Below are 17,080 nucleotides of genomic sequence, written 5' to 3'. Positions count from 1 at the left end.
CCACAGTCACTTAATTTATTGATGAGGATGGGGTGAGAGACAGTGTCAAAGGCCTTCTTAAAGTCTAGAAAGACTACGTCCACGGCGACACCATCATCCAAAGATTTAGTTACTTGGTCATAAAAGGCAATCAGGTTCGTCAGGCAGGACCTGTCTTTGATGAACCCATACTGGTTGCCCTTGAGCATGATCGCCCTTGCTGGCCCCCCACAGATGTGCTCCTTGATGATTCTCTCCAAGATCTTCCCGAGCACCGAGGTGAGGCTTACAAGCCTATAGTTACTTGGGTCCTCCTTCCTCCCTTTCTTGAAAATTGGGACCACATTAGCCAGTTTCCAATCCCTCGGCACCTGGCCAGATGACAGCGAATGCTCATACAGCCGGGCCAAGGGCTCCACGATGACCCCTGCCTGCTCCCTCAACACCCTTGGGTGGAGGGCATCTGGACCCGCAGATTTAAAAATATCTTTATTCTTCAGTTTAGACAAGAGACATTCCATTAGCCTTCATGGGAGCAGTAGCCTCTGTTGGCAGGTGCTCAGGTGGACAAGATTGTTTTTACCCCCAAATAAATGCATTAGCTTTCAGAACCATCTTCAGAACAATAGTCTTATTTGCAGGAAGAAATATTTTAAAGAATGGAAAGGCAGTCATTAGGTAGTCATGATATATAGGTAGGGCTGTATTTAGAGGGGAGAGCTTAGCTTACACTAAGTTATACCTCCCAGTCTTCTTAATATGTCAGCATCACCTATTAAGACTCTTCCTCTGTTAAATTTACATGTCACTAAGACAAGATTCAATTCCACCTATTGGGTGTCCAGGTGGGCTTAAACACCTAAGTGTGATTCTATTCCACTCTTATCAAGTTCCTGAAAATTCATTAATGCATCTACTTCTGTAACGTATCATCATTTGACCCCTAAGACTGAGTCAAATAGAAGCAGTGAGGAGGAGGACCCACCCATCTTTTCCTGTTAACTGTTTCCAGAGAGTGGAACTTGAGCAGAGTGGAACAGAATCACACATGGTCATCTAAATCCAGTTACATGCCTAATCAGTGGAATAGGACCTGGCCCTGAATGTGTGACCCAGTAAAACCAGGCATATATCACACTCCCCTACAAGGCTGACCACCTGCATTGTCCTTGCTACGTTAAATAGTCCAGTTTAACTCACATTAGCCAAAATGTTAGCCAGTACTTGTGAAACAGGACATCTTTCCTAGTTTAGCCCTTGCCTGAGCTTACTCAGATGTACTTGGTATTAACTCATGCCCTGAGGGGCCAGAGGAAAAGAGAGTACTGTCACCAGGCATCTAATAGTTAATTACTTGTATTTAATTAGCGCTAAGAGGCCCTAATCAAAACTGCGCCCCAGTACAGCACAGTGCAGCAAGTGAGTGTAACTAGCATTCAGAAGAAAGCAGGGCATGGAAAGCAATAAAAGGAATGTATATTGTATAAATGGGTCAGCTCTATGCACAGCTAGCTGTGGGTATGAAGAACTCAGAAGGGAACAGGACAGTAGCTTCCTGGACTAGTTAAGAGAGGATGTTCCATGAATACAAAGTATCAGGGAAGAAAGCACACAAGTGCTTGCTGGAGCTCTGGGGAAGGTGTCAAATGGGTGTCTGAGGCTGGCAGTGTTGAAAGATACTGGAGGAATGATATCAGATGATAAATATGGCCGTGTTGGACCGAGGGTGGAAGTGAACTGAAATACCTTGCCCCCATCAATCCTGTCCCATTTAAACAAGGGAGTTGTGGACTTGAGCATGTTGGAAAATGGCAACTGCGATTGCATTGCACAAAGTGGGTAGTGGTATCTTAAGTAGCCAGGCTCTCCTCTGTTACAGCAATGCATGTTAGATGAACTGACAATAGAAAATGACTGAAAATCAAATGGTACTAATACAGTCTCTCAGAAAAGAGAAAACAAAATGGTCAAGTTCCATTTCCGTGGATCTGGCCTGTAGAAAAGCCTGTTTTCTTTCTAGCCTATATGCACTGTAATTGGTAGGTAATCTGCCTCTTGCTACATATAAATATTCCCTTGGCCCAAATAAAATGTTAAAAATCACTGCACCCAAATTAAGATCTGTCACTTTCTGTACCCTAATATGACTATGATGTTCCATCCAGCATAGTTTTAGTATGGACTGATTATCATCCTCTGATCAAAGAGTCCAAATGAGCAGGAATTAAGCATTTCCTCTTCCTTATTTCCTCTTCCTGATTTTCAGACAGTCATTGAGGTTACCTTCCTGTTAGAATGAAGAAGGTTATATCAGCACATGCCTGTTATTGAAAAAGAGCTTCACCAAGAATTCTTATGACAGTGGAATGAATAGTGCTCCTAGATGAATTTGCACAGCTATAACTAACTTCTGTGGAATATTTGTGCATGTGTAAAATAGATATAATATAAAATAGCTCTGAGACAGAATTTATCTCTAAGCAATCATGCTATTAACATGTGCTCAGCACTTCAATAAAATGCGTACCTGTTCTATAGCCACTTCTCATTTGTAGATTTCTTTATATAGGAAAAAAGAGTGTCATCCCTGTTTTAGAGGATGAATTGACTTGTCTAAGGTCACACAGCATATCAGAAGAGCAGTTTTATTTTGTGTGTGTGTGTGTGTACATGCATGTGTGCATGTGTGTGTAAATATAAGTGTTGGGGATGTAATATATATGTACAGCAGCATGGGCTGTTTGCTTAAGTATTTATGTAGCTTTTCAGGTGGGTTTTGCAGCCCATATTGAGTTATATCCTCCATTACTCCCAGTACCCACTCCAGCTAGTTTGAAGATACACCGCACTGCAATAATTGTAGTATAGGCCCATCCCTAGTTTCATTCACCCAGGCTACACCTATTTCCTAACTATGGTGCTATAGGCTACTGAAAAAGGCTATAATTTATCATGAAATACAGTGACCCCCTTTAAAAATTCTTTAGTTGCCCTGAATAAATTAATCATACTTGCTCCAGGAGTTGCAAAACTCCCTATGTATTCCCCAAACTAGGTGGAATGAAATGTAGGAAATACTGCAGAGGTAATTTTGTCTAAGACAAAATTAGAAACCTGCTTAGGAAAATTATGATAGGCTTAAATTAAAGGTTCAGAAAATGAAAGTTAACAATATTTAACTGGTTTAACTGATGGAAGAAACACTGGGGGGGCAGTCAGTCCAGGCCTGCTTATGGTAGGTCTTATACAAAGATAGAGTACATGACAGCCACCACCCCAAATGTCCCATCACTTAAGTTCTTTCATGCAATTAAAATAATATCTCTTAAATTACCCAGCCCTTATAAATAATATGTCCTCTAGCTCTAGTAGAACTTACAGGTACTGATGATTGCTATGTGTGGATGTTTTTATTCTTCTCAATTGTGTATGGATCATTAAAAAAATTATTAACCTAGTTATGCTTTCAAACTGCCTTCCAGGACTCAGTGGTCATTCTGGAAGGCAGATAATTCAAAAAAATCACCGCTTCTCCCCAAGCCCAGACCTCCAAGTCCTCCCATTTGTGCATAAATGGGTACTGAAATATAAAGACCCTTCAGGGGGGAAAATCTAACTCTTATTCTTTCTCTTCTCTCTTCCAGCCACTTCTACATCTACTACGGGGACAAGTCATCTCACAAAATGTGACATAAAACAGAAAGCCTTCTGTGTAAATGGGGGAGAATGTTACATGGTCAAAGACCTTCCCAATCCCCCAAGATATCTGTGCAGGTGAGACTTTTTTGCTTCTTTTTCTGAATCATGAAAAGTTACATTGGCAATTAACAAATATTTCAGATAGTCCCTCCGTATAATGAATAGAAGATACAAACAATTGATTGTGCTTATATGTTGTAGTAAAAAGAACAGATTTTTAAATACCAATGGAAACATTATTTGGAAAATGTAGTGTCACTATAAGAAATTTTGTTTCAAGGTTAGATAGCTTTTTATAGGCATCCTGTCTAATAAGGTCAGAATAATAGGAGGAGGAGTTACTGCGGTAAATGTATTAGTCTGTAATGAGTCTTGTGGATTGTCGTGTTACCTTGTCAGTGGATGCCCACATTTAATTCAGGCAAGTACATAAACGAATGCTTATCTTTAAGCATGTGCTTACATACCTTCTGTCCTTCATGGTCTAGTTTTATTGTCCCATATCTAAACTGGAACATACTGCTGCAGTAGCCCATTATTCTGGATAAGATTCATTATTAAAAGACAGTTTCTGTAATACAGATTTTTCCTGTTGTTTTAGTAAGTTTTATACCTTGTACATTTGGAACTAATATTTTGCTAATAAAAGACCAGAACCCAAACCACTGTGTGTTCTGAATTCCCGCTCACTTCACTGGGAGATAAGAGTACTAGCATCTCTCAGAACTGAACCTTCAGGGAATATTTTTGTAAGAATATTGGCATTTGCCAAACAGGCAACAGGGGCCAGTCAATAAGATATGCAATCTAGTAGAATCGCACAGATTTCAAGTCTTATAAAGACTGAACATCAAAACCAAGCAATTGTATTGTAAAGGGGCTTCTTTTTGCAACATAATAGACAGAAGGGCTGTGGTGGATACATTGTTTTCACATGGAAAATAGGAGAAAGAAATTGCTTCTAGAAAATAATGGCTGCATTCCATTTAAACATAAAAATGCCATGTTTTTCTTCACCTCAATTATGCATTTTTATGCATGAATCTTACCTGCAGTTAGCCAGGTTTTTTTTCCATAAATTCCCCTGCTGGTAGAATCATGATCATTTCATTCTATGCCTGTCTATAATAATTGTTAGCTATATTAAAGTGTGTAAATAGAGTGCTGATTTTGGAGGGGGGTGGCAATTTTTTACTGAAGTTACATAATCATCATAATCATCTGCAGCACAAGATGAGACTGTTTAATACTACATCCCTGAGCATACACCAGCAACCAACTCCCACGTTTCCATTCCTTTACTTAATTCCCAGCTGCCATTCATTCAAAACCTGTTCCAGCAACCAGAGGGTGTGCACCTGAGCATTTAATGTTAATCGGTATTGCACTGTTGATTTTCAGTGCCACTCCTTCCTTGCTGGGCCTGAGGACAATTTTTAATGTTTCCAAGCCTATGATAGTATGTATACTTTATTGGTTTTTAATTTTACCAAAGTTACTTGAATATAAGACAACTCTGAATATAAGACATCCCCCAATAATTAATACATTATAATTTGTTATAATTTTCCGGGTATGAAATCTAATTATTTGACCTTTGCCTTGAATTTCTCTTCCTCCCAATGCTACAGCAAGTAAAATAAATCTGGAGGGGTCAAGTGGTCCCCTTGCCCTCTGCCCCTACCAACTTCCTCCCCTGCAGTCCCTTACTGTCAGACCCTGCTCTTCGTGAACACATGGAAGTGAAAAGCAAATTTGAGAACACTGACCTTGAAATAAAGTTCATCCAGAATTGATGCATTTTACCTTTTTTTAGATGGCTACAAGTTGTAACAAGCACTCCATAAACATGCTTTTAAACAGCACTTTTGTACCTACTTAGATTTTGGGGGGGGGGGAATGTTTTGTGTTCCAGGTCAAATTAGCCAAATCAGTTCCAAATCCTTTTGACAGAGCAAAACTCAGTCATTCAAACACAATATGTGGTGCTGCAACTGGCAAGTATCCTCCACCTGAAACTTTTCAGCCTGGGGCTTCAGATACTTCCAAATCCATGGGCAGGCATGGACAAATACTTCCAAATCTATCCATGCAGGCGCAGAGGCTTGGGATTCAGATGCCCCCAAGTCTTCTTTGCTTTCATCCAGTGGCTAGAGGAGCAAGCTAAGGAGTAGCCCATGAAGTACGCATGTAGCCAAGATCCTTCCATTGGAAGCCGGGCAGTGGGAAGCTAATTACAAGACTCATAGGGTGTCCTGTCTGCAATGCATTTGGACAGGGGTTTGCCGTCCACTATACAATGCCATTTAAATCCATTTGGGCTTAGGTTCCAGACCAGTGCTGTGACTACATTTGATCTTAGCCCACAAGAGGACTTGCATTATATTAGTCCAAAGCCGTTATATTAGTCTAACGTTCGTTGGGCTGAGCCCCAGCAGAGTCAACAGCATTTCAAGCTATAGTGACCCCACAGCTCCATGTGCTAATTAGCCCCACCACTCATGTCTGGAACCGGGTATTATTTTCACAAGTCCTGGGATCCTCCAAAAATATATGTGCAGATGATGTGCAGGGCAATTTCTCATGGAGAGTGGGGCCACACTAATCAGATGCAACAGGCAAAGAGGGGGGCGACAGAGGAATTCTGTGTGAACTGTTTAGGGCCTCATTTGTTAATGTTTGCTAGACATTTAAGTCTTGTGAAGAAACAGGAACAATTGGAAATGGGAAAGAAAGCTCAGGTATGGGAATGAAGAGAACGTACAAATGTATTCAATGTAGTGGCTCACCATAAGCTTGAAAAGAGTTAGCACTGAGGAGGACTGAACACAATGGGTACTACCATGTGCCTTATTCAGATGGGCTACATTAACCTATTCTTATGGTAGGTTCCCATCATCATCTTGGGTTTTTGGCTTCTCTGCATCTTGAGGATAATACCTTTTCCGGACTGCACTGCTCTGTTTGCAGGGCCAAGATCACCTTGAATGGCATTGTGTAGTAAAAGGTGGAGACCTGTCTGATGCACTGTGGACAGGGCCCCCCTACGAGAGTCTACTAGAGCCTCCTGATAGGAGGATCTCAGCTATATGCCTAGTTTGTGGAGATAGCAGATTTCTCTTTAGCTTGTTCCTGTGGCCTTTGAGCTGAGAGCAAGCAAGACTCAGGGGCATCTGAACTCCAAGACCTCTAGGCTTGGGGCTTGCATGGATGCATGCCATGGATTTGGGAGTATCTAAAGCCCTAGGCTGAAGAATCTGGGAGGGAGAATACTTGCCAGTGATAGCACCACATGGTCGTGAGCAACTGAGTTCTGCTTGGCCAATAGAATTTGGAACTGATTAATCAACTTCATAGTTTGTTCCCATTGCTGAGCGCTTGCTGCTTTTGGCAGCAGTTTAATGAAAGACTGTGTATTTAATCAGGTCTCCTTGTATGCAAATGTAAGATGGCTTTTTTCCTCAGGCTGATCAGGGGAAAAAACCTCATCCTCTGTTCAAGTAAATACAGTATTATTTTTCATATGAAGTACTGAAAATATGAAATATTTTTTCATATATTCTATCATATGAAGAATGATAGAACCATAGAAAATTAGGGTTGGAAGGGACCTCAGGAAGTCATTTAGACCAATCCTGTGCTCAAAGCAGGACCATCCCCAACTAGATCATCCCAGTCAAGGTTTTGTCTTGCTGTGTTTTAAAATCCTCAAAGGATGGAGAGTTCACAACCTTTCTGGGTAACCTGTTCCAGTGCTTCACTACCCTCCTAGTGAGAAAATTCTTCCTAATATCTAACCTAAACTTGCCGTGCTGCAACTTGAGACCATTGCTCCTTGTTCTAGCACCACTAAAAACAGTCTAGCTCCATCCTGTTTTGAACCCACCTTCCGGTAGTTGAAGGCTGCTATTGAATCCCTTCTCAGTCTTCTCTTCTCCGAACTAAATAAGCTCAGCTCCCTCAGCCTCTTCTCGTAAATCATGTGCCTGAGCTCCCGCACCATTTTCATTGCCCTCTTCTGGACTCTCTCTAATTTGTCCACATACTTTCTGTAGTGAGTGGCCCAAAACTGAACACACTACTCCAGATGTAGCCTCACTAGTGCTGAATAGAGGGGAATAATCATCCAATTTGTCTAGGTCACTCCAAATCCTAGCCCTACCCTCCAGCATATCTTACACCCTCCAGCTTGGTGTCATCTGCAGACTTGCTAAGGGTGCACTCTATGCCATGTTCCAAGTCGTTGATGAAAATATTGAACAAACCCAGCCCCAGGACCAACCCCTGGGGCACTCCATTTGATACTGGCTGCCAATTAGACACTGAGCCATTGATGTCTGAGCCTGATTCTCCAGTCAGTTTTCTATCCACCTTATACTTCATTCATCCAGCCCATACTTCTTTAGCTTGCCTGCAAGGATGTTGTGAGAGACCATATGAAAAGCCTTGCTAAAATCAAGGTATACCACATGTATGGATCTTCCTGCATCCAGAGCCAGTCCTCTCATCATAGAAGGCAATTACGTTGGTCAGGCATGACTTGTCCCTGGTAAATCCATGCTGACTGTTCCTAATCACCTTCTTCTCCTCCAACTGCTTAAAAATGGGTTCCTTGAGGATGTGCTTCATGATTTTTCCAGGGACTGAGGTGAGGCTGACTAGTCTGTAGTTCCCTGGATACTACTTTTTTTCCTTTCTTAAAATGGGCAGTATGTTTGCCTTTTTCCAATCATCCGGGACATCTCCCGATCACTGTGAGTTTTCAGAGTTGATGGCCAGTGGTTCTGCAGTCGCATCAGCCAACTCCCTCAGTACCCTTGGGTGCATCCCATCTGGTCCCATGTACTTCTATATCTCCAGCTTTTCTAAATCGTAGTCTGGGAGCTGACCTTGGTTGTGAAGACCAAGATAAAAAAGGCATTGAGTACTTCAGCCTTTTCTGCATCCTCTGTCAGTAGGATGCCTCCCCCATTAAGGGACTCACACTTTCCCTGATCTTCCTCTTACTGCTGATGTACTTATAGAAACCCTTCTTGTTACCCTTCACATCCTTCACACTACACATCTGGTGTAGTGCCCGAAGACTGGAAGAAGGCCAATGTGGTGCCTATCTTCAAGAAAGGGAGGAAAGTGGATCCGGCTAACTATAGGCCCATCAGCCTGACTTCTATCCCGGGGAAGATCTTAGAAAAGTTTATTAAAGAGGCCATCCTTAATGGACTGGCCGACGCCAACATCTTAAGGGATAGCCAGCACGGGTTTGTTGCGGGTAGGTCTTGCTTGACCAATCTCATTTCCTTCTACGACCAGGTGACCTATCACCTGGACAAGGGAGAAGAGATTGATGTCATATATCTTGACTTCAAAAAAGCCTTCGATCTGGTGTCCCATGATCGCCTCTTGGAGAAACTGGCCAATTGTCGCCTTGGGTCCTCCACGATCCGCTGGCTGGAAAATTGGCTCCGGGGTCGGACCCAGAGGGTAGTAATCGATGGAAGTCACTCATCGTGGTGTCCTGTGACCAGTGGGGTCCCCCAAGGCTCTGTCCTTGGACCCATACTGTTCAACATCTTCATTAATGATGTGGACACTGGAGTCAGAAGCGGACTGGCCAAGTTCGCCGATGACACCAAACTTTGGGGCAAAGCATCCACACCAGAAGACAGGCAGGTTATCCAGGCTGACCTGGACAGGCTCAGCAAGTGGGCAGATGAGAATCTGATGGGGTTCAATGCTGATAAATGCAAGGTTCTCCACCTTGGGAAGAAAAACCCTCAGCATCCTTATAGGCTCAGCAGTGCTATGTTGGCTAGCACTATGGAAGAAAGAGACTTGGGGGTCATCGTTGAGCACAAGATGAACATGAGCCTGCAATGCGATGCGGCGGCTAGTAAAGCGACCAAAACGCTGGCTTTCATCCATAGATGCTTCTCAAGCAAATCCCGGGACGTCATTCTCCCCCTGTACTCGGCCTTAGTGAGGCCGCAGCTGGAGTACTGTGTCCAGTTTTGGGCTCCACAATTCAAAAAGGATGTGGAGAAGCTTGAGAGAGTCCAGAGAAGAGCCACGCGCATGATCAGAGGTCAGGGAAGCAGACCCTACGATGACAGGCTGAGAGCCCTGGGGCTCTTTAGCCTGGAAAAGCGCAGGCTCAGGGGTGATCTGATGGCCACCTACAAGTTTATCAGGGGTGACCACCAGCATCTGGGGGAACGTTTGTTCACCAGAGCGCCCCAAGGGATGACAAGGTCGAATGGTCACAAACTACTTGAAGATCGTTTCAGGCTGGCATAAGGAAGAATTTCTTTACTGTCCGAGCCCCCAAGGTCTGGAACAGCCTGCCAGCAGAGGTGGTTCAAGCGTCTTCATTGAACACCTTCAAGATGAAACTGGATGCTTATCTTGCTGGGATCCTATGACCCCAGCTGACTTCCTGCCCTTTGGGCAGGGGGCTGGACTCGATGATCTTCCGAGGTCCCTTTCAGCCCTGATGTCTATGAAATCTATGAAATCCCTTGCTAGCTGCAAGTCCAATTGCCCTCTGGCCTTCCTGTCTTCATCCCTGCATGCCCGAGCAATATTCTTATACTCCTCCCTAGTTGTCTGTCCAAGTTTCCACTTCTTCTAAGCGTCCTTTTTGTGATTTAGTTTACTGAAGAACTCCCTGCTAAGCCAAGCTGGTCTTCTGCCATACTTGCTAGTCTTCCTGCACATCAGGATGGTTTGTTCCTGCACTCTCAGTAAGGCTTCTTTAAAGTACAGCCTGGACTCCTCTCCCTCTAAGACTGACTTCCCAGGAGATCCTGCCCAGGAGTTCCCTGAGTGAGTCCGTCTGCTTTTCTGAAGTCCAGGTTCATTACTCTGCTGCTCTCCTTCCTTCCTTTCCTCAGGATCCTGAATTCAATCATCTCATGCTCCCTGCTGCCCAAATTGCCACCTACTAGTACATTCCCCACCAATTCTTCCCTATTTGTGAGCAGCAGGTCAAGAAGAGCATCGCCCCTAGTTGGCCACTCCAGCACTTGCTCCAGAAAGTTGTCCCCAGCACTCTCCAAAAACTTCCTGGATTGCCTGCACATTGCTGTATTGCCCTCCCAGCAGGTATCGGGGTGATTGAAGTCCCCCATAAGAACCGGGGCCTGTGATCTGGAAACTTCCACTACCTGTTTGAAGAAAGCCTCATGCACCACTTCCTCCTGGTCTGGTGGTCTGTTGCAGACCCCCACTACAACATCACCCTTGTTGCTCTCCCCTATGACTATAACCCAGAGACTTGCGACAGGCCTATCTCCAGCTTCATACCGGAGATCTGAGCAATCATACAGCTCTTTTACATACAATGCAACTCTTTTTCCTCTTCTCCCTTGCCTGCCCTTCCTGAACAGTTTGTACCCATCCATGACCGTGCTCCAGTCATGCAAGTTCCCACCAAGTCTCTGTTATTCCAATCACATTGAGGACTTCCAATTCTTCCTTCTTGTTTCTAGTGACTAGTTGATTGCCTTGATTTCTCAGGAAGTATGAGAGCACATCCTCTGTTGCCCCCTCCTGCTTGCTCTTCCTGCAGGTCTCCTGCTTCCCCACTTCCTCAGGGCTTTGGTCTCCATCCCTCAGTGAACCTAGTTTAAAGTCCTTCTCACTAGGTTAGTGAGCCTGTCTGCAAAGACACTCTTCCCTCTCTTCGTCAGGTGGATCCCATCTCTTCCTAGCAAATGAATGTCCCAGACTCTCTGAAATAAAGCTAATTCTTCAACATAGATGGAAAATAGTCCCTAAATCTGGAGGTTGAGTAAAAACTGGATGTAAATATCCAGATTTCTATTTTGGGCAACCTTCTGGGCATTGCCAAAAATATCTGGGATAGAAAATTGAGAGAGAAAATCAGAGGGCCAGATTGAGTTTTTTATACTAAGGTGATGTAAAAGGAGCCTTATTGTGAAGACTCCATTAATTAGTAGTACTTCTGCTGTGTTTTCTGATAGTTACCAACATGGAAACCACCTATACTATAGCAAAACAAGAGAAATACCTTTGCAATAAAGTGATTGGAGAATGTGGAATGTCCTTTAAGATGCAGAATACCTGAAGGGAAAAAAATAGCATTCTGTTCTTGCTTATTTAAAAATACATTTGTCTAATTTTAATTCCACTGTTAACTAAAATATCTGTCAAGTACACATTGCTTTTCTATCATAATAATAAATCTTTTAGCAAAATATATCTGTGGAAACAGAAAACTTGAAATGGGGTTCTTACTCTTCATATTTCTGCCTCAGTAACAAGTTCACATTTTTTCCATATGGTCCATCTGTTGAGAGCAAAAACAACATTTTTAAAGCATGAGCCACATCATTCTAAATTGGTTTTATCCCTAACCAAAAAACATGACTCAGATGCACAATAACCATGGAATTTTGCAAGTGATGCCTCAGGTCATCTATAAAATATTCCCTGTGAATTTGTCTCTCATTGTTGAACTCTACAGCTATGTACTTAAAAGTGCTCTCCCCAAAATAGATCATCTAATAATAAACACTGGGTCAGATTTTGCTGTCATAGATATATATATGAATTTTGAGTAACTTCCTACGTCTTGTTTTTTGATTAATTCTTAAAAGAATGAAATCCACAACATGCTATAGCTGAAATCTATATAGCTGTATTTACAGCAGCATAAGCCTTATACGTTTCAGATGTGTAATTTAATTATGGTTCTGAACTAGACAGAATCATAGTAAAGTATAGAAGATAAAAAAGGCTTAGTTTTTTGATGAGATAATGAGGAAAATGTTAAAAAAATGGATAGGAACCTAAGTCCCATTTTGAAAAGTGACACAAGCACTTGGAAGCCTATAACTCAGTGATTTTCAGCAAGAATTAGATTTTGAAGCATCCATGTCTCTTCAGAATATAACATATGCCCCAAAGTCATTTTTGTGCTTTTGAAAATTTTTCCCACAGCCAATTGCAAATAGTAGATCACATGATATTTTGAGTACCTATAAGTCTGCTTATTTGGAGTGCCTCTTATTTGGAGAAGACTTCATTCCTTTTATTTGGAAAAAACTCTGTATGTATTTTATAATTTTTTGAAGATTTTTTATTAAGCTGATTTTCTTACTAGCAAGCATAATCATTTGTGTTGCCTTTACTGTTGCTGTTCTGTAAAAGTGACTTTGACCTATAGTTTCAGTGGTGGTAAACAGTGCTTCTTTGTAGGAAAAAGGCAATCCTAGTGTAATGGAAAGAGAATAAATTGCATATTTTTTATAATATAGCTTATTCCACATCCGTATTGTTTGCAATGGAGTGGGGAGAGGACAAAAATTGTGATGATCCAGAAATCAATGAATTGTCAAAGAAAAGAAGAGGTTATCTCACAATGAAAACTGAAAGCTTTCCAGAAAGTGAGTTGAGGCAGTGTTGCTTTAATTGTTTTGCCCCGAGTCATCAAACGCAAAATACAGCATTTAATATAAATGATAAAAAATGCCTTTTCCTGCTAAATTCCCGTGTAGAGCAAGAGACCAATGAAATTAGTTGTTGATTTCAAATTACATATACTGTTAGTCCCAAGCATGAGGGTGCTTCAGTGCGGGGACTTTCTTTACGTGTCATATTGCAAAGTTTAAAACTAGTAAATACAGAAATCGCTCAGGGTTAGAAAAACATTTTTTCTGATGAAACAAAGATATATGCTATTTTTTACTTAATCCATTTCATTTCATTAGTAAATAGTTTCAGTAGCTTGTATTCAGCCTGTAGAAGAGCTGAGGCCAAATTAATTTTTGTTACATAAACATATATTCAGAGCAACACTTTGTTTTTTCTGTGGCCTAACTGTAACTTTCACAAGTGTAGCTGAAGGCGGGCACTGTCCCATGGTATAGAAAAGGTAAGCATTGCTTTTTATTTTTGAGCAGTTAAATCCCTTTACCACACATGATTAATCTGAAAAGGAATGGAAATGGAATATTCATTGTAACTCCTGTCTACACTAGTTAGTCTGTTCCTGTTTCCAGCAAAAGGGGCAGTAACACCAGTGTTGAAAGTGGTTTAAGTATAGGCAGAAACACCAGAAAGATGTTTTCAACACTGTGGGAGCATATACATGAGCTCAGTAGACTAATTAGCTGCAAAGTAAATGCCAGGCCTCTGCATGTGCACCCCTATTAGGCTGGAGTAAACTAGTTTACTCCACAGTGGGATAGTACTTGTAAATAGTAGAAGTAAAAATTCAGCAGTGCATATGTAGACACTGCCCCGGCTGGCTGGGGCATGAGGGTGCTTCAGTGCAGGGACTACCTGCTGGCTAGTCCTGCACTGAAGCACCTTCATTCCCCAGCCAGCACCTCCACAGCACATTGAGCCGGGGGAAGTCCCAAGGTGTCATGCTCTCCCCCCATAGCTGGAGCTGCTCTGACCTGGCTCAGCATCTTGGTATCCCATGTGCATGTGCAAATGTGCAATAAGTACCAAAGTTTATTGCATCACATTAATATGCACATGTAGACACAACCTGTGCCTGGAAAGCCAAACCAGGACAGGCTGGAAACAATTTAATGTCATCTGCACTAGCAGTTCACGAGTTCTGAACACCAGTGCAGCTTCTTCTGCTGTTGACAGTAACAGAGTTTGCCAGCATAGATATCAAGGCTGTTTGTTGACATGCTCAGCATTTTCTAAACCACAGTTAACTAATTGCATCACACAGTTTGAATCAAATTTCAATTCGAATTAAGGGTTGATAGTCAATCATTGACCATCACAGCTGGGGACACTGGCTATAGGCAGTCTATATATTTGACAGACCCATAACAGAGGTTGGAACTAATTAGGAGGTGATAATAAGCCTATTTAAGTGCTGCTACATTGTTACAGTTATCTGAAGTGCTGTTCCAGAAGGGGTAATTGACTTGATACTTAGGGTGAGGTGTTGTTGGCACATTTGACTTTGTAAAGGTGTTACTTTGTGCCTGATGGACTCTGTTGTGTTACAAAAACCCAATTGAGTTCCAGTCACTGGGATTAGGCAGTCAAGGTTCTTCGGGTAAATCCAATATTTTGTATTAGACCAACTCAAATAGTTGGAAAAAATCTTTTTTGCAAACTTTCAGGTACAAATTCGTCAGGCTGAGGAAGCATGATATTTGCAATGCTTATCTGATTATCTGAGTTCCTAAGGACTGTTTTTCCTAAAAGCAATGCAGTGTATACATGTTAATTAATACAGTTTAAATTGCCTATTCAGACTGCCCTAGTCTGCACTAACTTTAATTCAGATTACAGACCTCCATGTATATCTAGTGATGGCTGTAGTCTGGATTCAGCCTAAAAAAACGTAACTTCTATAAATGGCTCAAGTGAGCAAACACCACAGGCCAAACCGTGAAATACATAGGCAGCAGAAACACTGATTGTATTCATTCAGAGTTACCTGAATATGGATTTTGATATTTGGCCCCATGTGTCCCATCTCAGGGTAGACATGAGCATTATGCAGCACTTGGTAGAGTATGCATGTAATAACATCAACCTGATGTAAGATAAGAACTGAATTTACAGATTAAAACGTTTTGTTGCTGCCCCTCTCCCTCACCCAGTAGCTAAGCTAAATGCAAATACCACGTTCTAACCAGTGGCATAACCGTTTTCTGAGACCTTTATCCTTAGTAGAATCTCCTTTGATTAATTTATTTATGACAGTACAAAAGCATCCCTACTGAAACCAGAGTGCTTATGTGCTGAGTACTAGGCCTGTGCAAAGCAGCTAGTTTCCACTTTGGATTTCGATTCGGCCGATTTAAGCAGGGGCGACACATAGGGGGTGCATGCGGGTGCACGTGCACCCCCTGAGCATGGTGGTGCACCCCCTACAAAACCCCCCTACCGGTGGCATCTGCAGGTGGTCAGCCATCCCCACTGACCGCCCCAAATGCTGCTGGCGGCATCTGTGTGTGGTCACCGCCCCATGGTCAGCGCCCCGCTGCTGACAGCACCAGCAGCGTCTGCAGGAACTTGCCACTCACCGCCACCAAGCTCCCACCACCACTGCCATGCTCCTGCCGCTGCCGTGCCCCCCACAGCCACCGGGGGCATGGGTCGTTCATGGATTCAGGGGACAGTGATTCGATTCAGTGATTCAAATCACTGTCCCAAATCAATTTGGCCGAATCTGATTCACAGATTCAGCCGCCGCCGAATTGGCCAGATCTCCAAATCAAACAGGCCCCATCCCCCGCCTGCTCTCCCGGCCCCATCAATGGCTGCCCTCCCCAGCCCCAGCCTCCCAAAGCCCCCAGTCACTGGCTGCTGCCAGGCGGGGGGGCTATCCCCACTACCTCCCACTACCCCATGCTGCATTGGGGGCTCTGCCATGAGCCCCCATCCCCTGTCCACTCTCCCAGCCCCATCAATGGCTGCCCTGCCCAGGCCCAGCTCCCAGCTCTTTTAAAAAAAAAAAAAGAAAAAAGGCCCTTCACTCACTGTCTTCTGCCAGGCGGTGGGCAGGGTGCAATCTTCACTGCCCCACACTGCATGGGGGGCTCTACCATGAGCCCCCATGAGCCCCCAGAAGCTCCAATAGCTGCTGCAGCATCCGGTGAGTACGGGGCTTTTTTTCTTTTTTTTTAAGAGCCGGGAGCTGGGGCAGGTGGAGCAACCATGTGGGGGGGCAGGGCGAGAGAGCTTGCGGGTGTTGGGGGGTGCTCAGAGGGGAGCAGGCAGGGGGTGGGGCCTGGCAGGGGTCCCCCATGGTCCCTTTCCTCGCCACCGCCACCACATCCCACCCCTGCCCTCTACTTACCACCACAGAGTCTGGGTCCAGCTCTCTGTGGCAGCGAGTAGGGACTGCCCAAATCTCTGAAGCTCTCTGAATCTTTTTTGAATTGATTCGGAGAGCTTTGAATCAATTCATACATTTTTATTGGTCTCCTGGTTTGATTTGGATTCAGAGATTTGGCCGCCGAATCGGGCCAAATCTCTTCCAAATCAAATCGGCACCCGAACCTTCGCACAGCCCTACTGGGTACATTGCTTCTGGGGACAGCTTAAAATCAGTTCTTTTAATCAACAGACTGGTCACTACAATGCATCATCTTGGAAAAGACCTGTTGAAAGCCTCAAAATACACCATCCATTGAAAATAAAATTCGGTATGACATACTTGGACAATTTAACACTGCTTTTCTGGCACAGTGTGTTATGTACAAAATTCCAAAAAAGTATACAGACATACTGTAAAAAAAAATGCCATGAGTGTGTTAGTCCACTGCATTGTTAATCAATCTTAGAGATAACTGTAGAAGAAAACTTTAAAAAGCTAAGCAAGAAACAAGTAAGTTTTCAATGGAGTTAAACCCTGATGAGTTAAAGGAGGACTATTCCAGCTGCCTGCTGCTGC

General features: G+C 43.2%; 1 protein-coding gene across 7 annotated transcripts in view; it reads left to right on the top strand.

The window, feature by feature from the left end:
• The window catches only part of NRG1 (neuregulin 1), a 251,358-nt gene that overhangs the window by 198,572 nt on the left and 35,706 nt on the right, over nt 1–17,080 (top strand). For all 7 annotated transcript variants that reach the window (XM_025202519.1, XM_025202510.1, XM_025202505.1 and 4 more), the window contains one exon: nt 3,624–3,753. In XM_025202519.1, coding sequence (XP_025058304.1) covers nt 3,624–3,753 — 130 coding nt within the window. The remainder of the gene's footprint in view (nt 1–3,623; nt 3,754–17,080) is intronic.

The sequence above is a fragment of the Alligator sinensis genome, unplaced genomic scaffold, assembly GCF_000455745.1.
Source record: "Alligator sinensis unplaced genomic scaffold, ASM45574v1 scaffold560_1, whole genome shotgun sequence".
Taxonomy (NCBI): domain Eukaryota; kingdom Metazoa; phylum Chordata; order Crocodylia; family Alligatoridae; genus Alligator; species Alligator sinensis.
This window is presented reverse-complemented; position numbering and strand designations above follow the sequence as displayed.